This window comes from Anguilla rostrata, chromosome 14 (assembly GCF_018555375.3).
Source record: "Anguilla rostrata isolate EN2019 chromosome 14, ASM1855537v3, whole genome shotgun sequence".
Lineage (NCBI taxonomy): Eukaryota > Metazoa > Chordata > Actinopteri > Anguilliformes > Anguillidae > Anguilla > Anguilla rostrata.
The window spans coordinates 20,931,177-20,957,185 of NC_057946.1; the positions used below are offsets into that span (position 1 = coordinate 20,931,177).

Sequence of the window (26,009 nt, forward strand, 5' to 3'; positions counted from 1 at the left end):
AATATGAACAAGAAAAAAGTTAGGGTCAATTTTTAAAACATTCATTCATGGGGAATATTGTCTGTCTCACTGCAAATGACTGCAAGTGCCTGTTTATAACTGTACAATGTAAACTACTACATTCCAATTAGGGATGCAAATTTTGTACAGTTCTTTTGATCAATCTTTGGAGCCCATTAATCAATTAATAATGATTTAACTCATCAGCCTAATATCTACTAAAATAGGCCTACCAGTTAATGAGTTGTATAATCGGAAAGGTTTAATCAAGACATGCTCAAACAATCATTAAAACAGGATTTGCATTGTGTATTGAAGCCATAATGAGAAGAAACAAAATTACACAAACACAGATTCACAGACAATCTGTACAGGAGAGGAGGGACCACTGAGACTTTTATCACCACTGCGATGGTGATAAAATATATTGTTTATTAATGCTGCTTATTAATGCTTAACTCGGTAATAAACATATTAACTGCTTTTGGTTTTTTTGTCTTTAACTTGTAGCTGCTAACAAGTTCTTATAATAAATTTAAAAAAAACACATGGATCTATTGAATAGTGTATTCTGTAGTGAAAGTGGTAGGCTATACAAAATGGTAGCAAGTTCCCCACTTTGTAAAGTTGGCCTCTTGATGTGCAGAAAATAAAAAGGTAAGTAAAAGATCGCTGATAGGCTATATTCCTGTCTGTAACATGCAGCCGTAACACCATTCGCTAACTTAATACCTAAGCATTTTCTTACAGGAATATGAGCATGAGCGCTCTGGGGTCAGTCTGGTGTGCAGTCTGCTGAAGGTGAGATCGGCAGCTGAAAACACGTGCTCAGATGGCAACGGAGTTCTAAGAATGGGCAAATTACGTTTTGCGAATGCTGCCAGTTGAGGGAACCATGACTCGGCAACTTTCCTCCAGTCGAGGGGACTTGTGTCTAAAGACGGAGAAACGTCTCCTAATGTAAAATCTAATCGCAAACGTTAGGCTATTCATTGGAACGGTTTGAAATTTTACCATTTAATCAATAAAATTAATCGATCAATGTTCTTATAAACATCCCTAATTCCACTTCTTTATTGGAATTCCGAATACATTTACCTGTTCATTCTATATTCAGCAAAGACAGGCATTCATCTGAACAGGTTATTTCCTAAGGGAAAACAGTAAACCCTACTATTAAAAATCTGCTTTCTCAAATGAAAAAAGTAATTTCAAAGTCATTAAAATCCCTGTCAAAGTGGTTATAATACCCTTAAAGTGCAAACAAATGATGTACAACAAGCATCACTTTCATTAACAGGAACTCTTGAAGCATTCAAACCTTAAAAAAAGGATTCAAACCTTCAACTTGCCTGCTATCAATGAGTAAAAAAAGAACAAGAGCCAAACTATCTGAAATGTCAAATTAATGACACAATATATTATCTTTCAAAATCTTTGCTTCTAATGCATGATTTACCTCCTGTTCAGAATGATTACTACACTGTGGTATGTTCAAAGTTTGTAAGCCACTTTCTGCAGGACCACACTGACAGTGTTCGCTTAAAACTTCCATCTCCAAGATGGCATCATAACTCATAGACATAAATCCACTAGGATTGTCTGGTGAACCGATAGCTGTCAGGCTAAGTTCCAAGCACTCAACATCTCCATTCTGGGAAAGAATCCTCCAATACTAGTCATTTAGAAAATGTAAATCTCTGGGACCCAGGTATAACAAAAAGCTGCAAAAAATGGTAAAAATGGTAAAAGGATATAAAACACTGATGAAAGTCTCTTAGTTATCACCACCATGTGGACCTACCATGTGTGTGGTTAAAAGAATAAAATGACACACTGTATTAGAAACATTCTTTGGAGCACATCAGCTCGTGGAGATTGCCCAGTACATTGGCCCTTCTAATCCTCGGGAAATGTCAGTAACATGCAAGAAACACTATTAGTTGAGTGAGGCAATGGTTGCTGGAGCAGTGCTTTCTCCACCTGGCACCTTCAATGGGGAGACCACAGTGACCTCGGTCTCCCAGCTTCTCCTCCCTGACGCCGTTAGGATGAGCTTAGGAGGGGCTGACGTTCTGATGCAGTGGACTGAAAGAAACAGGACAAAGAATCACCATCCAGCCCAGTCAGTCAAAAATGAGTGAACCCTGGAAATGCAGCCAATCCCAAGGCCAATACAAGGTCACGCTATACTGTGATGGTGGTATATACGATGGTGGTAGTGGCAAAGGTAAAGGTAGTGGTAATGGCAACAATCATGATGATGATAGCAGCACCAAAAATATTAAAATTTAAATATTTTTAATAATAAAAAATAATCATAATCATAATAATAGCTTTATATTAATAATAAGTACTTATTCAGGGTGACATATATAGACTATTTTATATTGCTCCCAACCCACTATTCATTATTGTTCAATTAGTGCTCAAGTCAAAAATGAAGGCCCACATTCAAATGTGAGGAGTGCCAATCAACTTTCCCAAGTTGACAGAGATTGATGGCACTTAAATGGGTTGGGCACACAGTATGAGAAATGGTCCAATAAGAACGTCACATGACCGCAGCTCACCTCAGGGCCTCGCTGACAGCACATTAGCACTGTGAAGACTATGCCTATCAGGATGCCCAGGCCAATCAGGATGAAGGGTATGTTGACGACCACGTCGCCCTTGGTGACCACCGCCCTCACCTTCTTGGCCGACTCCTCATCAATAGTCACGCTCTAGACGGGGAAGAGGCGGGGGGGATCACAAGGAACATCGCGATCTTCACCATGGACCACCACCATTGAGCCAAATTAAGTCTCATCATCTGGGGAAACAATGCCGGTAGCTTCCTGCTGGGAAGTTGCAGCCTCTGTACAAATACCACAGCACGAGGCCACGCTATCCTGGGAAGTGGCCTTAACTTCTCAAGGGTTCCCGTAAGATAAAAACATGTTTTCAGGAAGCCATGAGGTTTGGATCTACAGTATCAAAAACAGACTCTGCAGTATTACATAAGCTGAATCTCTGGTGGCCTTTACACATACAAAAAGAACACGATGGATAATTCCAGGCAAAAACAATCCATTAATCATCTTGCCTGAACGCACTTGCTTAGTCCTGGCAGCCAAACAATGTGGAAAGTGGCTTCTTTCAAAATGTTGATATTCAATTCAATTTTATTTTATTTGTATGCCGCTTTTTACAGAGAACTGTCTCAAAGACACTTTACGGAGTAGCAAGGCAAGAGACAGAGCAAAAAGAGTAAACAGAGCAAACACCAGGCCTCAACCCCCAAATAGCAGGTACATAAGGCAAAAAAAACTCCCCAAAGGGAAGAAATGTTGAAAGCCCTGATATGGTATGTATTACACTGCTTTTACACAAGGTTGGGGTTGAGCGGTGTGGTTGACTGGCGTGGTTGAGCAGTGTGGTTGAATGGTGTGGTTGAGCAGTGTGGTTGAGCGGTGTGGTTGAGCAGTGTAGTTGAGCGGTGTGGTTGGATGGTGTGGTTGAGCAGTGTGGTTGAATGGCATGGTTGAGCAGTCTGGTTGAATGGTGTGGTTGAGCAGTGTGGTTGAATGGTGTGGTTGAGCAGTGTGGTTGAATGGTGTGGTTGGATGGCGTGGTTGAGCAGTGTGGTTGAATGGCGTGGTTGAGCAGTGCGGTTGAATGGCGTGGTTGAGCGGTGTGGTTGAATGGCGTGGTTGAATGGTGTGGTTGAGCGGTGTGGTTGAATGGTGTGGTTGAGTGGTGTGGTTGAGCAGTGTGGTTGAGTGGTGTGGTTGAATGGCGTGGTTGAGCAGTGTGGTTGAGCGGTGTGGTTGAATGGCGTGGTTGAGCAGTGCAGTTGAGTGGTGTGGTTGAATGGTGTGGTTGAGTGGTGTGGTTGAGCAGTGTGGTTGAGTGGTGTGGTTGAATGGCGTGGTTGAGCAGTGTGGTTGAGCGGTGTGGTTGAGCAATGTGGGTTATATGGTGCGTGCTCAGAGGTTGGCTTTTAGAAGAGCAAACCGCACTGAAGCATCTAGTTAGTCCACTAAACAAACTCAGAAGTTTGCTTCTTCCAACAAAGTAACCTTTCCTCCATTTGGCCAACATGAGTGGGGCTAACATCCTGCTTTAAATGGTTACTATTTATAGCCCACCATTTTGTTCTCGCATTGCAACCGTGTTTTCTAATCATGTACTCAGCAGCCATGTTCTTCACATCTTTGTCCGATTCCTATCAGCTTATTCCCAGGTCCCCGCCCTGAGGTGTGACAATGACTTCAGAAATTAATTGCAATTCCAAACAAAGCAACAATGAAAATGGAAGTCTTACCTCATTGAGGTACATCACAGGAAATACCAGTGTCTGGACATTACCGGTTTGGCTGCAAAGGAAAAAAGGAAAAAGAACATGCCAGAACTCACATTTCACCTAAATATTACACTCCTCTCTGTGATCCAGGTTCTATTCTTTAGCTCATATGCCTCAACTTGTCTTCAGATGAAGGGTTACTATTGATGAAATAACTCCCCACACCCTGTTTCATTTCCATCCCATATTTTCCATCCATATTTTCATCCCATATTATTTTTCTGCATAATTTAGAATGTCTGATCGTATTTGGACACCCGTCCCATCGTTGCAAAGTCCAAAACTTGTCAGCAATATATTCTATGCATGGGAAATGTCTTAACTTTGAACGAGACACATCAAAAGAAGCAGCGTTACCCAAAGCATTCATATTTGGAAAAAACTTGTGGTTCTACAGTTCACCAAAGAAAGGTAAAAGTTACCTAAAACGTTTTAAAAGAAAGACTTATGAACTGGTGAGAAGTGCTTTTGCTCAAAGACTGTTCAGTCTACTGGTAAAGCCACAGTAGCACATAAGTTGGCAAAAACAATGCTGGTAAGATGAATACAGCATATCAGTCTTCTTATGAAATAAAGCACTGCAGTCCTGTGAAATAATAAAGTTATATAGCACATCATATGCCATTTAAACACCCACTGCCATTTTATTGCCACCCTCAGCTTATTGCCAACTTTAGCCCTTGTGGTTTTACCCTGGCGGTATAATACGGAGCCCGTACATTTACGCGCTATGCTGATTATTTATATACTATACTGGTATCCCTGACTATGTGATGCAGTATTCAATTGCACCCAAAATGGATCCTCTGCTCTGCCAACTACAGTAGTTCACTTGCCAAAGCAGACTCTTTCCCCCTGTAATGTCCTGATTTAGCTGAAGACACACGTCATTCCACTGAAACTGATCTGGGCCATTCCACATCTGCCTCTCCACTCTCAGAATGGACATTATGAATTAAATTTCCCTATGTCTTCACCATATTATCATCCCAAATGCCCCCTACACATGAATCTTCCAACCTGAAGACGGCAAGGTGCATGTACAGTATGCGCCAATCGCCTAAAAAATTTGAATAACGATACATTTTTAAAAATACAGATTTTGCTTTCAAATAGCTATGATTTTGCTTTGGCAAATAGCTATAATATGCAATGCAGGATATTCAGTAGCTGTAAGGTTTCATGGCAACCCAGTGACTCTGCTAACCAGCTGGAAGAGACATTTTTTTAGGTATTCAATTAACTGAAAATCCAAAATAATTCAGCACTGCAGTATACACATACCCCTAGACCAGCACAGGGAATTGCAACATTAAGGGGCAGGACTTCTTAAAGGAAACCACAGACAAGACAATTATAGCATATCATAATATGAGAACTGACTTTGTGTTTCATAATTTGAATTGGTAAGAAGTTTTTCCAGTATTCAGTTTCAGTTCAGTAAAAAGCTTAATTTGAATTTTGCAAGATCTATTCAATCTTTCAACTCATAAAAAGCCATGTTTGCACAAATAAAATTTTTACACAGTAAAATACTACTTTACAAATACTAAATTTTAAGATAGGGCATAATCTTCAAGATAACAATTCCATAGCAGTAACATTCCTTACTTTAATTCAAGCATTAACTGTGAACATCCTTAACATACCATAAAAATAAAATTTACTGCACATTCATGATCATTTAAAAACAATACTGATAAGCACTGTCCATTTGTAATTGAAAGGAGTAAAGTCCAGAGATAACATTAAAAATGAATAACTCTTTGGTAACTGCCAATAATTTGTAATCAATTCTGAGATTTGCCGCTGCAGCACAAACTAATCAATCTAAAACATCAGCCATTTACAACCTTTGTGTTCGCTCTTAATAGCTGAACACCTCACGGCTTCACTGAATGATACTATTGCAGTATCAGAGGTGTATATTTCTGCTTCTCCATTTATTAGGCAGAAGAAAGAAACGTCCCAAAACAATTATTACGTTTAATGGCTTCTCTAAAATTAAATCCCGTTAAGTAAATGCAATTTTCAGCTGTTCATACAAATCCTCAAATCCTTAAATGGATGTCAAATCTGGTGATTGTGGTAGAATGGGAATTTGTAGGTTCCTGGCTTAATCAGCTGACCACAAACAGCAAGCACCCAGCAAACTCTCAAAAACACTGCTAAAATCTCCAACAGTGCACTCACAAAAGCCCAGATCTAACCACAGCGGGAAAATGGCAGATTTCTGAGAGGCTCCAGGCTCCCGCCAAAAGGGCACGCTGGGTGTGAATACGGACGATGAGTGAGTATTGATTTAAAAAAACCCAAGATAATGGGAACCAGACTGGCTCAATCATGCACGCTTGCCACATAATGATTCACCTTATTACGCCACTTTGTGTCAGTAATAGCATATCCCTCCCTGATGCCAATTAGTTAAAAAGGTCACCCCCTATCTAAAGGAATCATCATCTAGGACATTACAGAACATTTTAAGTGTTAATTGATCTGACTGATTAAAAATTCTGAGAATATGATCCCTTTATTACTCATATTTTCCACAGCATTAAATTACATTACATTTATTTGGCAGATGCTTTTATCCAAAGCGACGTACAACAAGTGCATACCAAAGGTCACTGGAACAACTACAAAACACAGGTCCGATAAGGTACAATACCGATTTTGTAGAGTTATTCATAGCCATGAACACATTAAGTCCAGTTCACACAGTAAACATTACTCTGACCTATATGTTCTTCAAGTGCAACAAGCTCTTCTGTAGAAAACAAATTCATTGAAATTAAAATTTCAATTCACAATTCATGAAAAATTTGGATGCTGTATTATATAAAGTGTATAGTTTTATATAAATGAATTGTTACGTAAAGGCTTGTCGGATGGGTAATCTGCATAATGTGATAAAGTATAGCTACATCCAAAGACATTGAGAGCAAAGTAATGTTAGCACAGGCACATGATGATCAGGAAAGATTTAACCCTATCTCCCCTTACATTTAAAAAGGCAATTCTCTGAGAATGTTGCTGGACCTTTAAATCAATGTTTAAAATGGCGTCTAATTTGTCCTACTACTTGCATGAATTGTAAGCAAAACAACTGCTGCTCAGATAACAAGTGGATCCATCAAACACTGCTCAGATTTTCTAAGGAGGTAGTCATCAAACTGACTCAAAATTTTAGTACAAGGAAGAAAACTACAGCTTTCAAATGAATTGAGCCGTTTTGTTTGAAAATCACATTAATACTGACAACAGCATCACCAAGATGCAAGCATTGTACATGACAGATATTCTTGGAAAGTAAGTACATTAGATATGGACATCTACAGTTTACTGGGCAATCTGAAGCAGGAGGAAGCGGGGGCGGGGGGGGGGGGGGCGGTGGCCGGTTGGTGGGTGGGGTGCAGTTGAGGACAGCTACGCTACTGGCATCTACTCAATACCAAAATGTAACTTCATGTACTATCAGTAAGGGTCATAACATGTACACGTCCAAAGGGGAAGAATGTACTGGATCTGAGAGAGGAAGTGCGATTTCAGTTCCTTCAACTGATCACCCCGGTTTCATTCCACAAAAACTGACAGCCACCCCTTCCTCAAACCCTTGTACAAGGAGAATATCATATTGGCAACAGTCACTGACACTAGACCGTAGCTTGCCAATAAATAAGGAGGCATTATCAGCTGGGAAGATTGTAAAGCAAACATTCCTTATGGGGAAAAACACCCCTACTGCGCTAGAGGAAGAAATATGGGGGAGAAGGCACAGCAAGCACTGAATAATATCCCAAAGGCCCTGCACACAAATGTTGGAAAGCCTGTGTTTTTCCTCAGTTCAGATCAGACAAATACAAATACAGACGGCTAATAACAAAAAGCAAAAAAGCACCCTTAGGATACTGTCTGGTACTGTGTGAATTTGACAAGTCCATAATAGCTAAATGAAAATGCTTGGCATTTCATGATTGTTCACACCCATCATGAACTGGAAGAGATACATAGTGCGCATTTTTGTGCAGCATTCTCAAAAGAGTGCAAGCACAACAGCCAATATCACTTCATGGGCCGTTCTGTATGACCTGATAATTTTACTGCAGATACAGTGCCCTAGCACCTTAAATAGAGCATCACGGTGAAGTCTGGGGCTTTTTTACTCAGTTGGCTGCCCTCTACCAGGAAAAAGCTACAGCAGCTCAGATTTGCTTAATGTCCCAGTTAAGCTTTGTTTTGCTTGATTGAGCGTGGAAAACAGGAGGAATGGTCATTCTCTAAGCAAGCTGCTAACACTGCTGGTTAATACTTGGAAACAATAATGAAATAGGGACAAAAACAACAAACTAAACGGTGACTCATAGTGATAAACAGGCCGCTAGTAGCACTGTACAATGCCATATAGTGGCACAGTGTTGAAATGACTGGAGTCTAGACTAGAACAAATCTTGCCTGATAAGACTTAACACAGCTGGCCAGAAGAACCCAGCTTGAGCTTTGGGACTTGCTAAACACCTGTTGTACAAGTGTGGTATGAAGGGCCTTCACTACCTGATAAAGTGACTTAAGATTTGGCTACAAGACTACTCCAAATGGAGAAATAAAATAACATAAAAATCAAGACTTTCACAAAAAGCCTAAATATGAACCTGCTGAAACATTCCTAACTGCAACGGGTAAAACTTTATGGGTAAAACTTATGAGACATGACATTTAGAAAGTATAAATTATAATTAAGCCTTACATGAAAATGTACATTTTAATTAATGAGTTACAGCAGTATTGTCCAGTTATAACTTTCTTAGTTGACCTTCCTTTAACTTGAATCTGAAATTGAAATGCCTTCAGCACCCAAAGAATATGATCCATAGTTAAATCAACACACAAGTAACTTGCAAATCTGCGGCCTCCCTCATTCTAATAGAAGACACATGGCTGAACCACAGTGGCTGTGTATCTGCCAAACTGCTTATTGGCAGCAATGTGAAAGTGTGGCTTAAGAGGGCAAAGGCTTTCTCCACGGTGGACTCCCATTGGGCACGCCCACAGTTTCATGACAGGGCAGCTGCAGGGCATCGTGATTCACCCTAAGCCGCAAACAGCCACGGAGGAGAGGGGGGATGGCAAGGAAGCCAGACACTGCTCTTGTGGGTTGACAAATCAAAGCAGCGTCACGTGACTAAGCCCAGAAGTCATTTCCTTCTGGAAAACATGACTTGCCGCTTACAGCTCAGCGCTGTAAAACCCACTCCAGCATGTTCGCGTCCACTTTGGCAGTTGGGTCAGTTCAAAGGTCACTGACCTTTGGGTACCACCCCCAAAACTTCCACCCATGTCACTTTACAGCACTATATTTAACAGGTCAAAGGTCATTTGATTTATATCAATTAGCACACCTGCTAAAGTGTGTAGGGCACATACTGTCTTGTGCTTTTCTCTTAAATTAGTTAACCACATTCTTACAAACCATTTTAATTGAGACCTATGCTTGACAGGAAAAAATAACCAAGAAAGCAAGAGCGCTCTCAAGATACGCAGACAGAACTATGCAAAAGCAACTTAATTAAACGGGATTGCATAATGTTTTCAAAAACAAAATTAATAATATAATTATTTAATTATATTATTTTACTGTGACCAATAAATAACATGCATGTAAACTGTCCTTATATGGTTTCTTAATTTAATTCCACTTTAAAGTGATGTCAGAGTACAAATAGTGTTTTTAATTAAAGTACAACTGAGCCACACAGCAAAGTGGTGGAACATTGTTAAAATATAGTTCAATATGGGAATTATCTGCCTGTGTTTGTGTGAATGGGACGGCAGTTAGCGGCTGTACTACATAATTCTTTGCATCAGGGACATGCAAAAGTGCTTAATGAGCAACAGGGGAATGTTATTGGTCAGACTGTACACAACACTACCCCACCAGTACTACACCAATACAAATACCACCACTTAACACTGAGTTTCATTACAGCCTAGTTTAACCAGGTGTTTTGTCATTTCAATATATTTTTTTACATAACTAGCAGTATCCATGAACCATTCCCCTTCCTGACAGAAACTACTGGCATAATCTCCTGGAGAAGCACTGCCAATTTCCATGTCTATATTATACAAAGGAAATTGCAAAGACACGGCACATGCCAACACTACCTTTCATCTAATGTAATTCATCCTGTTACAATAGATTAGAATCGTGTTTAGACAGATGGCAAAAAGTGTACACCTCATCCTACTATGATTATGCACCATGACAAAATTCCTTATGTTTGTGTATTAATGCAGAGATGTTTTACACATTTCCAGGACTTTCATTCCAATTGTGCTTTAGTATAAGAAATGACCTGCATTGGCTGCCAATCTGGTTTGCTGAAAAGACATCCACTTCATGGAGTATGCCATGAAATAAATAGTAGCCAACCCCTGTTGAGTAAGTGCAGGTGACATCAGGGTTGTTTGTTTAATGGTTGTCTAAAGTTTTAGAACGCTGGATTTTGTGAATTGAGTCAACTGGTTATCTTATGTCATGGAATATCAAATATCAGGAACATATCAGGTTTATTTAATTTTCATTTTGACATGGCCACAGTGTGCATCATGATGAACACCGCTCTAATGCCATGAAAATGACTTCAAGACTCCCGGTATCATCTTTATGTAATATGAACAGAACTTATTTTTGAAGAACTTTAAAGTGGATTAGAGCTGGCCGAGAATCGGGAAGGCCATAAGCTTGGGACATTCAGCAGATTATGGTCCGGACTTTGTGGAAGTATGGGTTTTCTTCATTCTTTTAATGTTTTTACATTTCTTCTTATGAAAGATTGTACTGATCAAGAATATATTTAAATGTATGTGATTATGGGATGATCTCTGAAGAACAATAGGTATTCTGTGTTATGTCTATTTGTAACTAAGGAAAGACAGTGGTCTCCTTGTACACTGATGCATACTATCTAAAGAATCTTTGAACCTCACTTGCAGGAACAACATTTATTTGAGTGGAATTTTGTAAGTAACTTCTGGTGGGAAACAATCTTGTGCAGAAGACCTTTGAGTTGTAAGAGAAGAGAAAGGATACTAATTTAGAAAGAAGTGATTTGCTATATATAGTAAATGTATAGATTATATTCTATTAAAATGAATGAATGAAAATCAAAGTAATCACGGCAACAGCATTGATATAAACATAGTTTGTTAGAACATGGTGGTATGTATATGAGTCAATATTTCAGTTGGATTACAGCATGTAGTGAATGCATGTAAAGTGCATGTACTTTGAAACTGGAAGATGGATCAATTGTTAACCATGAGGACAAATACTTGTTATTCAAGTCATGCATATATATTTCTCTGTAAGTGTGTGTAGTGAAATATCTGTCATTGATTAAAATGGAAGATTATATAATAGTTATTGTTAAACTAACTTATGAAACATATGTTTGACCTAGGCTGGGATTGGTTATTTTAAAGGGAAGATACATCAGGGTAGGAGGAGATCTGGTTGTATAAAAAGGATGTAAAAACATAATGGGAAGAAGCTCTCTATGTATCTGTATGGTACTAGAGACCTCCTGTAGGCCTACGTACATGAAAAGGATTATTGATTAAAGAGAATAAAAAGGTTATTAGAAGAAATCATACGTTCTAGTCTTTATTCTTGCATCACCGACTCACCCACCAAACCTAAGAAGGGATTTTCCTCCACAACTTCTAAGCCATTTCCAAAATAAAAAGCTCACCTGAAAACTGGAATTTTCTCGATGTAGACGTTCACTTGCAGACGTTTCGCAGCCCTCAGAAGAATCCCAGTGAGCTGAGGGGAGATTATTTTGAGACTATGCGCATTATCTGCGGTACACTGTACAGGGTTACAGATAAGGATTAAACAGCCTAAAACCTACATCCTAAACAAAATGTCTGCTGTTATTTAATGTTACATAAGGAACACATGAAGAAAACATAAGAATAAGTAAAGAACATTGGAATATATGCTGTTGATTGAAAAGGACAAAATGTGATGATTAAAATGAAAACGGAACTTTACTGCCCTCTGTTGATGGTTTTAACATTCACAGCATACAGAAAAAAGCACAAATATAAGTTGTTATTTACATATTCGATCAAAATACAATCAGCAGCATAATTCATTACAGTAAGCTACAACATGCTTAATTAAAGCAAGAGATAAGAAAAGCCTATATAGCAGAGATAAGAGTTTATGTGGGCTGCTGGACTCTGATGCGGAAATTCATTTATGATTCAGAATTAAACTTTCAGCTGATTGCTCCAAATATATTGATCTCAATTAAACTATGCCACATCCACCCTCAACACAGCACACAGTTCATTAATCCATCAAAAATGAATTAATAAAAAGAATACTCTGAACAATACTTTAACAACTCTTCTGAACAAGAAAATGGCCACTTGACTAAAAAGGTAATCAACTGATTTGAAGTGATTGACTGGCTAACTGACCAACTGACTAACGACACAGATTCCAATAATTTTAAATAAACCGACTGAAGGGTTCCAGATTATCCTTCAGTCATTAATCACTGGAGTAATGATCATCATGATCACAGTGGTGACAGCGCAGCTCTAAATTTAGCAGCATCGTACGTGCAGAAGGACAAACAGCAACGGTATCATCTGGGACCTGCAGGACTTCACCAGCACAATATATCAATCGGTGCCAGTGACCTGACAACAAGGCGTCGGGCCTTATCTTGAGTACTTCTGTCCCTGGTACAACCCCAATTACTGGCATCTGAACAACAGCACTATAAACGGCTGCTTATCAATCAGGACTTCAGACCAACAGGCCTACCATGCTCCTTGAGGTGAAACTTCCTGAGTTCATCAGGAGAGCAATGGGCCCAGAAGTCTGACTTTGACTACTTAGTTACTGAGGTAATCTTAGTTACTAAGGTGCTACAGTAGGTGACAAGTTAACACTCGTGGGTTAAACACAGTTAAACCTGAAGTAAACAGGGGGAGTAAAGACACCTGAAAACTCCTCAGTTTATCAGCAGAATTTCAAAGCCATAAGACTGCATTACTTATTAAACAGCACATTCACTCAACTGGGTGCACGGTACATTAAAAGGCCATATCTCAATTTTATTTTATTTTAAGTTAAAATATTTACAAATGTCTAACCATTTTGCCCCTACTGAAGGAAGGGCCACTGTTATGATGCCCTTCTTAAATTCAGGAGGGTGCAGACTACAAGCCATGTCTGTCGAAGCACAAGCTACTATACCAGCCATGGGGTCTTCTCCCTCCACGACCACCAGCTGTAGCACTTAGTTACTGTGCCAGACAACATCTCATATGCAGTCAGCATAGGCAGGTCGACCAGACATACTCTTACACGATGAGTCAGGTCTGACACACCAAGGACTCGTGCTTCTAACCTGGGTACCCACCTATTCGCTGTAATTTTAATTACTTATGCTCTAGAAGATCTGAGATCTTTATGTAGTTCTAAAAGATCTGAAATCTGTATGTAGTTCATCAAAATTTACAGAAGTAAAGAAATTTGAAATTTACATGTGTTTTTCACAGACAATTGAAATGAAACTTCCCAAAGTGGAAAACTGAAGGTCTGTTATATTGTAATATTATTTAAACTGCTTCTTATTTTTTTCCAAGAGGTCAATTAGCCTCATCCCATGCAAACTGTAGCAGTGCGACCTCTAGTGGTGAACAATTGAAAACACAAAAGAATATCTGCATCACACTTACTGGGTTGATATCAAGGACCGTTTCATGGTACTCTTTCTTTGGTTTCATTCCAAAAACATCATTAACAAACTTCTCATCTGCCTGGTAGAAATGTGGAGAGGACATTATAATTGGAGCACCTGTGTAAAAAAAAAAAAAAAAATACACAAAAAGAAAGAATAAGATGGCTGATTGTGAATATAATATTAATTTGTCAATTTATATCTTACATATATATGTTATATAATATAATATGGAAAAAACGCTCTGATGCGTCATAATTTTCTCAAACAGCCTCTCACCTTGTTTGCAGACACTAACGTTGAGCAGACCTGATGCCAGGCAGTTCCCGGCTGGTACACAGAAGCCAGCGTTAGCTGGGTTCAGCGTGAGGTTGGCAAACACCTCACTGGGCGGCACAAACCTGTAGGCCGGGATACCCAACACGCTGACATCCTTCTCATACTGGGCGTAAATGGACCTGTGTCCGAAGCAGAGGAATGCGCAAAAAAACAATGTCAAAAGTGCTGTTTTCTGGGGAAAGTCCAACAATAAGGCAATCACTGAAGATAAACACACAACACGAGACTACTGTGGCCCGTCAGTGCCCAGTCCGGCTTTGTGGTCAGCATTATTGCATGCGTGTCGTTTCATGCCCATCTGTCCTTCAAAAAGATGCTTTTCTCTGCATTTATAAACAGGCAATGGCCACAGCTGACACACTTTCCGAGGGCAATTCCACAGAGTGGTGTGTCATTACGGAACAGCCATGTACTGTAATGTGTAGCTAAGTAGCACGACTGAACGAGTGTGAATTAGTGAGACTGTGTTAGCTCATATCAGACCATTTCACAGGACTGATAACGTGTTAGATGGCATATTCAAGGTCTTAACAAAAAAGGGAAAAAATGAAAAGGCAACATCAAAAGATTACGAGCACTTCCTCAATCAGAAGGGCCGACATCAGCACCCCAGAGGCTTATCAAAGGACACAGGGAGCAAACGGAGCCCCGCTGCCGTCCCCACGCATGCGGGCTCTGTGAGAGAAGCAGCTGACAGTGAGAAAATGGCAGTGGGTCCGCCATCTCCCCGCAGAGAGAAGACCCACATCTTAATAATCAATCTCTTTTTTTTGGTTTTAGAAAGAGGGAGACGGTGTGGAAAATGAGGCGATGGCACGGCATCAATCTTATATCACAGCCTACAAGTCACAGATGGCCGAAATCAGAATCGCTTCCAAAGGTTTTCCAGCGAACAGTTGGCAAACAATTCTAAACATGTTCAAACAGAGACCTCTCCAAACTGAGATGCAAATAAACCATATTTGTGAAGCGCTCTGGCTTTGAGAAGCATTGTGAATAATTATGGTTTACATGACTTAATGGAAACAAAATGTGGACACACTGGGCTATTAAACACTAAATAAACGAATGACACCCCATTCATTTTGGGGGAGATTCATATGAAATTAGCCTGTGTCAAGGCAATGGCAGCCTCAGCTATCAGCATAGCGTTGTTGAGCAAAGCAGTTTCTTTCACAACATGAACTTCCCCTTAAATCACAGTACAGTGAAATTCACCAAAAGAAGAGCCCTGGTCCTCAGCTCATTACGACATAGACAGATACAATTTCACATAGCAAGTTGTACACGGCTCAGTCCGTTACTTGCCCAATTTTGTAGACCTAGCTTTAGCTTATCCATGTTGTGCAAATATTGTCTCATATTTGGGACATAACAAGAAATTGGCACTCAATATGTATAATGGACCTGAGCTATGCAATATCCAGCTGACAGGACAAAAAAAAACCCATTCCTGCAATGTACAATGAGGTAGAGTTGAACTGAGCTGCTGTCAGCTGCTGCTGAACACGCCTACAGCTAAACCATGACCAAGACACTAGTCCTAACAGACGACATGTGCAGTTTACCGTACACACCGCAAAGATCAGAGAACATCATAAATTTAGAGATTTAAGGACGCTTTCCTTGATCATTTGCATTAGAATCATGGTCCCCATTGAGAACCTGAAAAGATAAAACACAAAAGTAAAATTACTTTCAGCTGGAGTCTTTTTAATTCCTAGTATTACTAGCAAAGGGCCCAAAGTTAATCCCCTTCAATTATTAATTGTGCACTGCATTCGTACATTTAAGTCACCATATTGAATGAAAGTCAATTCTTTTTCATTGCAATCCAACAACACAGTCAAGTTTATGCCCCTGTACACACCTGCAAAGGATATTCTGTGGAGAACCAATATGATAGACATCTAGTGATGATTGGGTGGAAAGAGGCTGCATTAGTTCCATTGATCATGTTGCATTCGTCTGTGCTCCACCACTTCAGAGAACTGAAAACAGGAAATACAAACAACGATAAGAAAATTGACAAGATTACTCACTCAGTCTTTTTAATTCTCTAAGAAATTACTGAGCAAAGGCCAAGATTTAATCAGCCCTTCTGCAAATTTATTTTAACAATGTTGTACAACCTGTGAAGTCCAGTTACGTTTAAGTAGCACCATAATGAGATAGAAAATTGGTGACAAATGAACTGTATTGTACACTGACAATCAAGCAACAACAGCTATCAGGTGAGAGCTGTATGCATGTGTGAGTCACCACTGTTCTCAAAGTGATGTTTCTGTGAGACGTTATTTTGCCAATGTTTATGATGGGAGCCAGCCATAATGTCAGTTCTAGCTATGAAGGAGCCAAAGTCATGTAGAAGCAGTGATCCATGGTACTCAATGGCAATTCATGCCTTTGGGGGCAGTGTCCAAAGGAAAAAATCAAACATTTGTGACTGAACCAGCCTGTCTGAACCCCCCCTTAAAGTAGAGCTAATGACAGAAGCTGAATTCACAGCACCAAGTTCCACAAAAAGGCAATAAATGAAAAGCATGGAATTAAAAGAAAAGGATACAGCTTTAACTATATTAAATAGCATAATAATAACATTTATTAGGATTATATATTTGCTTGAGAGATTACCTTTCACCCCTCCATTCAACCACTCTGGCGAAGTCTTTGTAGTTCTGCTCTCCTGTGAGGAACACATACTCTCCATCATCTGTGGCATTCATCTAGAAGTGAGAGGACACAACACAGCATCTGTTCATTAGTAAATGGCTCATTAGTCAAGTGGATTATATATAGATGGGTGACAAAGGAAAAACCAGAATAATTGAGTGGAGCAACATAACGAATGCAGATGCTTCTGTGTACTGCATGATACTATTAAGCAATTAACACTCTATCATGCTCTGTGACATGTATAAAAAATGCTGAGCAGGCCCAGTTGACCTCGATTTTGGATTAAAAAAGCAAAAAGAAAAAATCTGAGTGACTTTAAAAGAGTGTAAATAGGGTTGTACATTGGGCACATTCGACAACCATGCATCAGTGCGATATGTAAGGAAAAACAGAACAGAAACTCTTCCTCAGGTGACTGAGAATGTCAATGCAGGATGCGATCAGTCCGTCGACAATTACACTACTTACTATAATATTATAGTAAGTAGCGTAGTTGAATGGTTTGATGAGTATGAAAATGATGTGAATCATATGCTATGGCCTTCACAGTCACCAGATCTCAACCAAATCGAACAAGCTATGGAAAATTTTGGACTGACATGTTAGAGAGCGCTGTCCACCACCATCATTAAAACACCAAATGAGGGAATATCTTTTGTAAAATGGCGTTTCATCCCCCCAGTACAATTCAAGAGACTTGATGAATCTATGCTAAGGCACATCAAAGCTGTTCTTGCAGCTCATGGTGGCCAAACACCTTAGTAAGACATTTTATGTTGGTTTTTCCTTTAATTTGTCAACCATATATACTCACCTTATAGAAGAGACCAAAATTAACATCGATTTCAGGATGTATCACATGGATAGCTTTTAGGAAGGGATCTTCATAGCCCCATAGAAGTTCTCCAACAGTGTGCGTCATGAAGAGAGCTTCATTTGTAGACTTCAAGAGTGCAGAGATGACAATGCTCATTCCACGGCTGTGCTTAAACATTTCCATTGCAGTCTGGGAAAGAAATGAACCTCTTACAAGTTCCTGCAATAACTATCTACAGAAATATTGAATGCAATTTTATACTAATAAGACTTTTAATGGTAAATAAGTACTGAAACCATCAGCCATTAATTGCTAAGTACTGGTTATTACTACATGAAATTACTGGTTATATCATACTAGAAATAGAATAATAAAGCACAATTCAGAATTTACAGGCAGTGAGGCACTGTAGGACTCACACCATAAATAGCAGACACAGAATGTTTCCCAGGCACATAAAGTATTTTCTATGAGTTTTACCACAGGACTACAGTTTTGCCTGGCTGACAGTAAACACATAAATGAAGGTCAGAGTGGAACACTGAGGTCATCCTACCACTGCAGGAATGTTCACAGTTCTGATGAGGTCGCTCTCAGGTCCTACGGACATGCTGGGCTCAAACACGTAAGTCTTGGGATTGACAGCCGAAACTCTGGTTCCGTTCTCCGAAAAGCTCACTTGCTCCATTGGGCGGAATTCTCTACAGGGGGAACGATTTTGAGTTACATAAACGTCTGATATCAATGTTGTGAAAACTTGGTCAATAATAGCCCTTCGATAATTTGCTGGAATTTCCAGACCTAAGGAATTTATGTAGGTCACTTCTATAATAATAATAATAATAATAATAATATAATGATGATGATGATGGTGATAACAACAATAACTACAGTTGCTGTAAGGGGAGCATGGAATGAACATTACAGACAATTTGACACAAGTCTCATTGGTTAAGGAGTAAAATTGAAACTGATCTGGAAGGGAATCAGAACTCGTACAATAGTTCCACATTTTGGTGTCTAAGATGGCCTTTGTCCTAGTGACTGACTTTTGGCACAGTGACACACTACCTCTGACTTCAGTAATTGAAGCAGTCATCACACATGATTTATCACGGGGGAGGGGCAGTTTTTCTCAAAGCTGCCTGTGAAATAAAATGCTATGCATTCAAAAAACCTTGAGAATTTTGGGCGAGATATCCAGCCAAACCACTAGTTGCTGTTTCAGCGATAAGCCACACAGTCTGGAACTGAATCCTGCCCACACAGAGCTGACTTTCTCCCAGAGCGACACACCATTTTCAATACATTAAAATGTCCTACAGAAGGAGAGCTCTTTAGTCTACAAGGCTTCCACTGCCTTATTGTGTGCTGCTGCCTCCTTTGACCAATCAGCAAACTTCAGCCTGCTTGTGCCAGCAGTGAAAGAAGATGTACAAACTCACAGGACCAGTTTTTTACCTGTAGGTGTAAGGGCCAATCTCAAACACCGCTGGACGTTCTCCATTCATCACCTCGGTAGGATTGGTAACATTGAAGAAGTAGAACTGCATATACACTGGAGGAGGTGGATTCTTCCAGGCCACAAATGCATCAGTGCCATTCTTCAACACAATTTCCTGCAGAGCAAAGACCACTGGATCAATAAATGCACACATGCAGCACCAAAACCAGCCAAGCCAGGCAATCACGTCAAACAGTGATAGATTTAATTCTGACACTTCAAATAAGTATAGATTCACCTAGACAACACTACATTTCCAATGATGAATCACGCTTCACTATCTGGCAGTCTGACGGACGAATTTGGGTTTGGCAGAATTCATAATGCCAACCGTACTGGCCCAAGTAGTGCCAACTGTAAAGTTTGGTGGAGGAGGAATAATTGCCTGGGGCTATTTTTCATGGTTTGGCTAGGGCCATTGGGCATACAATGACATTGCATTATAAAGTATTGTGTGCTTGCAACTTTGTGGCAACAGTTTGGGGAAGGCAATTTCCTGTTTCAGCATGACAATGTCCCTGTGCACAAAGCAAGGTCCATAAACCAATGGTTTGCTGGGTTGGTAGGGAAGAACTTGACTGGCCTGCACAAAGCCCTGACCTCTACCCCATCAAACACCTTTAGGATGACTTGGAATGCTGACTGCGAGCTAGGCTTCATGCCCAACATCAGTGACCAACCACATTAATGATTTGTGGCTGAATGGAAGCAAATACCCACATCCATGTTCCAAATCTACTGGAAAACTTTCCCAGAAGTGCGGAGGCTGTTACAGCAGCCATATTAATGCCCATGGTTTTAGAATGAGATTTTCAGGAAGTACATTTGGGTGTGATGTTCAGGGGTCCACAAACTTTTGGAAATGTAGTGTGTATCCCAAGTTCTCACGTTTTCACAGAACGCCTAATATACTATTAATATGTTTTATCCTTTGCCAAGTAATTAGCCTTTACATGAATATGTTACATTTCAGCAAAAATAATCAACAAACCTAACATAAATAATTATCCAACTAAGAACCATAATCTGATACAGCTGAAAAAAAAAGAAGATTACTACAGATCACTTCCTAGAGATGTCGCATGGTCACATGCATTTAAGAATTTCATTCAATTCGCTGCTGGTGGGTGTGTTGTCGTACCTTTTTTTTGCTTCAGCTTTCCAGGTTTAACTAAAGATAACTACGTTAACATTCTACCTTTGGCAGCAAGGCTGTTACTTTGTTAACATGTCAACATAGCTAATTTGACAAAATAACTAGCTACTAAATATACAAAGCGTCTTTAGACCATGAAATGAGATTGAGAATAAGCACAAATAAAAAAAAGCTAACGTATTTAGATCATTTAACCAGCTAAATTAGCTTCACATCAACCTACACTTCAACCTTTTTACGGTTCTTAGATTGCGAGTTTGTTCAACGCAGCAGCTATGTTTGACTCTCTTGTTGAACAAAAACAAGCAAAACAGCACATCAACAACACAGTGCAAGCAGTTGCCCAACTTACCTCCTTTACCCTCGAGTATAGTGCGTTTTGAAACACTTGCGACAACACCAAGGCAACGCCTATAATCAAAATTACTATTGAGAGCACTCCAGTGCCGTATGTACAACCTGATTTTAACATTTTGCTTTAAAATATCCGACACAAAGCTTGGCACAATGACGTTAAATTATCCTAAATGAACTGGAATGGGGATACTGGTTTACCGAATCTGCAGCCTTTCGGTTTCCTTCAAGCGAATGGTGTCATCGTTAACAAAGAGTTTTCATCAGAAAAAACATCTAACTCCTGTTTAGTTTTCGTGTTAAGTTTATACTTAACTACTTTGAACTTGTGTACAGATCTCGTTGTTTGAGAAAATCTCTGCTACATATCACATGATGTTCACTTTCAGTCACTATAGATCTACATAGTCCATAGATCGACTTGCAGTGTTCACAAAGGGGCGATGTCCCACGTGGAGTAAATCACTGCTAGATATGTATTTACTTAAAGGCTACGTAACGCTGATAGGAAAAAAGCAAGTCAAACGCACGAAAAAGACGTGTGTAGCCTACTGCGTTAACGCAACCGTTGTTGTTAGCAGCACATTGTTTTATTATTAAAAACAATGAAGCCAACAATTGTTGTATTTAAAAATTATTTGACAGGAAAGCAGCTTCCAGTGTCTTCACAGAAAGTATCTGTACCATCTGTACCCTCCATATAAGCTTGTAAATAGCTGCCTATTGGCATAGGCTACTTTGTCTCACAAGGTAGATATAAGTAATATTAGAGGATTTGTCCAGATGTTGTGCTTCCAGATAGTTTTGATAGATTTTTTGGTAAATTTTACAATACAATCAATACAGTAATGGTTTTAGAGGACTATAAAAATACTGTGCTATATCACACTATTTTAAGCATTTCATAAATTAGCAGTCCATATTGCTAATTTATTTAGTCTCAATTAGATTGGCTGTTGTCTTCCTGATTCACTGATTTGTGCCATGGTAATACAGGTCCTTGGGCCCATAAACCAGTCTTATCCATAGGTTGTCATGAAGACACTGAAAGCTTCTACTTGTAGGGTAAAAGTCCAATGATAATTTTATAAAGAAAGAAAGAAATAAGGGACATTTTAGCAGCTCGGTCAGTAAAGGTATGCTATATCACAGGCTAGGCCCAATTCATGATTGTGTTTAACTGATTAATGTTGTATAGACCTACTGTTATTTTGAAGATCTGCACAAGAAAACAAGAATGGGTATGCACTATTGAATGTCTGCTTTAAAAAAGTTATTCTAAAAATGCACTTAAAAGACACTGTGACATTGACAGAATTACTAGACAGGGCTGATAGCCACAATAGCAGCAAGCTCACTAGCTAAACAAATTAAGTTTTGGTGTGGGTGGGATCAACTGTGACAAATGTCAGGTGCCGCACACTGTTCAAAGCTCACATTGCTAAATAAATGAAACATTTTGGTGTGGGTGGAATCAACTGTGACAAATGTCAGTTACCAAACAGTTCATGATGTCAGTGCAGCTTGGCACTGACGAGTAAAAATGTTAATTGGTTTTGAATGCTTTCTGGGAGTGTTTAGTACATAGATGTGTATTCATCATAAATAAAACCTGCCGAGATTTAAAAATTTTGGATATGCGTTCTCTCTTTCACAAATGATAATATCACTCCATCTAGTAATTCTGTGTCATGTCACTGGTATCTTTTAAGTAACTTCTCAGAATCTTTTTTTTTTTTTTTTAAATTAAGCTGAAGTTCATTCCATTCTCATTCTCTTGCGCACTATCTTCAAAATACCAGCATACACCATTAGTCACCTAGTAGTTGCATAAATACCACTTATTTTTGATGACAAATAGATTGATATGACCTCTGGCACACAGTGACGTCTATGTTCCCCTTTTCTAAAGTTGACTACTAAGTCGCATTAAATTTCATTTGTTTAGCACACGCTCTTAGCTATAGCAACTTACAAAGTGAGAGAACCTGAGTTATGTTATTCACGCATTGAAGGCCGCTGCACAGTGCATTTAATGTCTTAAAAGAAATTCCCGAAAATAAATTAATTGGCCCAAACTCTAAGGTAAGTATGCACCCAGGCAAAATTCACCTTTGTAAATGCATTTACTAATCTCGACTTGCGCCTTTCTGTTTGGAGTTTGCATGTTCTCCCCATGTCTGCCTGGGTTTCCTCTGGGTACTCCGGTTTCCTCCCACAGTCCGAAGACATACAGGTAGGCTATTTGGAGACTCTAAATTTCCCATAGATATGATGTGAGTGAATGATGAGTGAATGGTGTGTGTGCCCTGCGAAAGACTGGCAACCTGTCCAATGTGTATTCCTGCCTCTCACCCAGTGCATGACCCTGCCCAGGATAAGCGGGTATAGATAAAGTATGGATGAAATGTGTTTACCTTATAGTATGTAGGGTTGTCACCTACCATTTTCCACAAGGTGGCGGCAGAACTGAAAATGTTTTTGGGACATTTCATATGATGTACTGAGAGGAAGATTCACATAATGCACCCATGAAGATTGTTCCAGTTCTGTGTAGTGAAGTCTTTGTTAATAAAATAATTATATCTCACAGGTAATGTTAACATGTACCTACAGCTGAAGGTGGCAAACATTTGCATACATAAGGGTGGATCACAGCTCACCTTGACAGGTGATAGAAGGCAGTGCAAAGGCATGTTCAGACCAGACCTGCACATTCTTCTTTTGCACCACAGGGATAACATGCTTCTGGCTTGGGAATTTTGTGTTCACCTTATCAAGGTTTGGTGCCACTGCTTGTGGGTGGGGCCCCACTGACCTTAGCAGGAGGTCTCTTCACTACAGTTGGCACACCACTACATTACGTATTCATGATACATGCAGCACATTGGTCAAAAGCCACTACAGCAGAGTGTTCATTCGTCCTTACAAGGGTAGACTTTCTGGGCTCTGCTCCATCTCAGCAGGCTCAGTGGCACTGCTTGGCTCAACTGCTATTAATATCAGCAAGTAAGCATTGATTTACGGGATGAATTAAACTAGGCACTGGAATTTTATTAAATGAAATTCAGTTTCTTTTCATTCTAATTCTAATTATACCATGTCACCATTTTCCATTCAAATTAAAATTCAAAACTTAATAGGAATTTATCAGCAATTCTCAATTCAATTCAATGTACCCTAACCCTGAAACTGTATGCTTACAAGCTGAAGCCTTTTGACCAGAGTATAGGTACTTTACTCACTGGTTACACATAAATGATTTAATGTGTTTATTCCTACTTCTGTTACTCCAAATTTCTGTTAAGTTCAGTGTCAGCCCAGGTACCACAACTGGACTACCAAAGAAACTTTGTCAGCCATCTTCAACTACAACAGTGTGACATCAGTCAGGTCACAGTTAGGATTTTCATGGCAATAGAAAAAGGTATACCTGTTGGCAGCAAACTAGCACAGGCAGAAAATCTGGTTACTTCAATCAATAAAGCAACACAAATTCTCCAAATGATGTCAATTCCTTGACAAACTGAAAGTTTTATCACAAGTTCCCGTATCATGCAACAAAGTTCCTGTGTCATGCAAGGTTATTTGTGGTAAAATGAATCATTGAAAGTAACAATGTTTGTAATGTACACAATCATATAAAGGCACCTCCCAGCTGTGAGTAATGACACAGTGGTCATTAGCCTTTGGATCCACTTTCGGGGGGGGGGGGGGGGGGGCATGCTGAGCTGAATAGCTGAAGTGAACAAACACAACAGAGAATTCAACAAATCCATGTAATAAGTCATGATGTATACTTACTTTTTCCAAATTTATAAACAGGAAAATTTAAAGAAATTATTTTGATGTACAGTAAGTCATTTCTAAACACAAGCATTCTAGGTTTGACACAGTCTCCTAAAGAGCAATACCACATCTTCCTGTAGAGGGCAGTATAAGAACTTTGTTGCTTTGAGGATTAAAATCTCAGAAGAATAAAAGCATATTAATATCATAGTATTTCCTTTCTATAAATTATTTATAATATAACTAATATGAAATTGTGAGTTTGATTGCTTAGGATCTTTCAGTAATGTATCACATTATCAGACATGGACATATTATTGGTATATGCGTGTGTGCTGCAAGTCAACCTAAACAGGACACGAATCACTAAAACCTCAAAACAAACCTTGTTTCAGACTTTTTAACACACTCGGCGTGTTCATCTCAGCGGCACATGATGTTGTAAAGCACATCCATAGATGTTGTACTTTCCCAAACAGCAGACAATCCCACCACAGTGCTCATTTCTCATTCATGATGAAGAAAAAGGGGGTAGCGGGTCCTTCATTCAGCAGACCATAGCATGGGGGTACAAAGGGAATCCTCCGTAATCTCTCCTTGGGGGGCTGCATGCTCTCATTCTCTGTGAGAATATCCAGCTGGGACGTAAGTTGGAGAATCCCCAGCTTCAATTGGAAGCAAACAATGACTCATAAATCACAAGGACGCCTGAACAAGTATTTCCACAGTCTTATGTACATATTCTGCAGTTCTATTCTGAATAAAAAGATGAAAACATAAGATTAAGCATAAGAAATCAGATTACTTGGATGAAAAGATATGTCCTGAAAGGTGGAGCAATAGAGATACAATGTGTGTGACCTTGTGAGTGCACACACAAGCTAATCACACTGATGGACAAAAAAACCTAAACCTCTCAACCCACCTTTTTAATTATAGAAAAGATATGATCTAAAACAACACCATCAAAACGTGATGCTACTGTATGACATCATAGAACAATAGTTGTCTAGGTGACAGGAGAATTTTGTGTACTGAATCGATTAATTCCATAAAATTTTTATAATATGAGATAACCAGAGAATCATCAGTTGAAATCTGCAGAAAAGAAAGAAATCCAGGCTTCTGCCTCAGTTTGTGATGATTCTGTTCGTGCTTTCTGTCAGTGATGTCATTGGTTCCGCCTGCTGCAATGTCCGCCAGCTGATCCTGAACCCTATATGTGGATTCAGCTGTTTCGCTAGCAGTCCTATGAGAGGAGG

The 26,009-nt window shown here is 39.4% G+C and overlaps 1 protein-coding gene across 1 annotated transcript; it reads right to left on the minus strand.

Annotated features, from left to right (window-relative positions):
* Positions 1 to 540: 540 nt before the first annotated feature.
* scarb2c (scavenger receptor class B, member 2c) lies at positions 541 to 21,209 on the minus strand. Its single transcript, XM_064309435.1, has 12 exons — positions 20,957 to 21,209; positions 19,406 to 19,563; positions 18,501 to 18,645; positions 17,942 to 18,133; positions 17,086 to 17,177; positions 16,360 to 16,442; positions 14,392 to 14,616; positions 14,111 to 14,229; positions 12,100 to 12,173; positions 4,310 to 4,361; positions 2,574 to 2,726; positions 541 to 2,088 (listed from the first exon to the last, which is right to left on the minus strand). The coding sequence occupies exons 1-12, from the start codon at positions 21,074 to 21,076 to the stop codon at positions 2,047 to 2,049; spliced, it is 1,455 nt and encodes a 484-aa protein (XP_064165505.1). The 5' UTR covers positions 21,077 to 21,209; the 3' UTR covers positions 541 to 2,046.
* Positions 21,210 to 26,009: the final 4,800 nt, after the last annotated feature.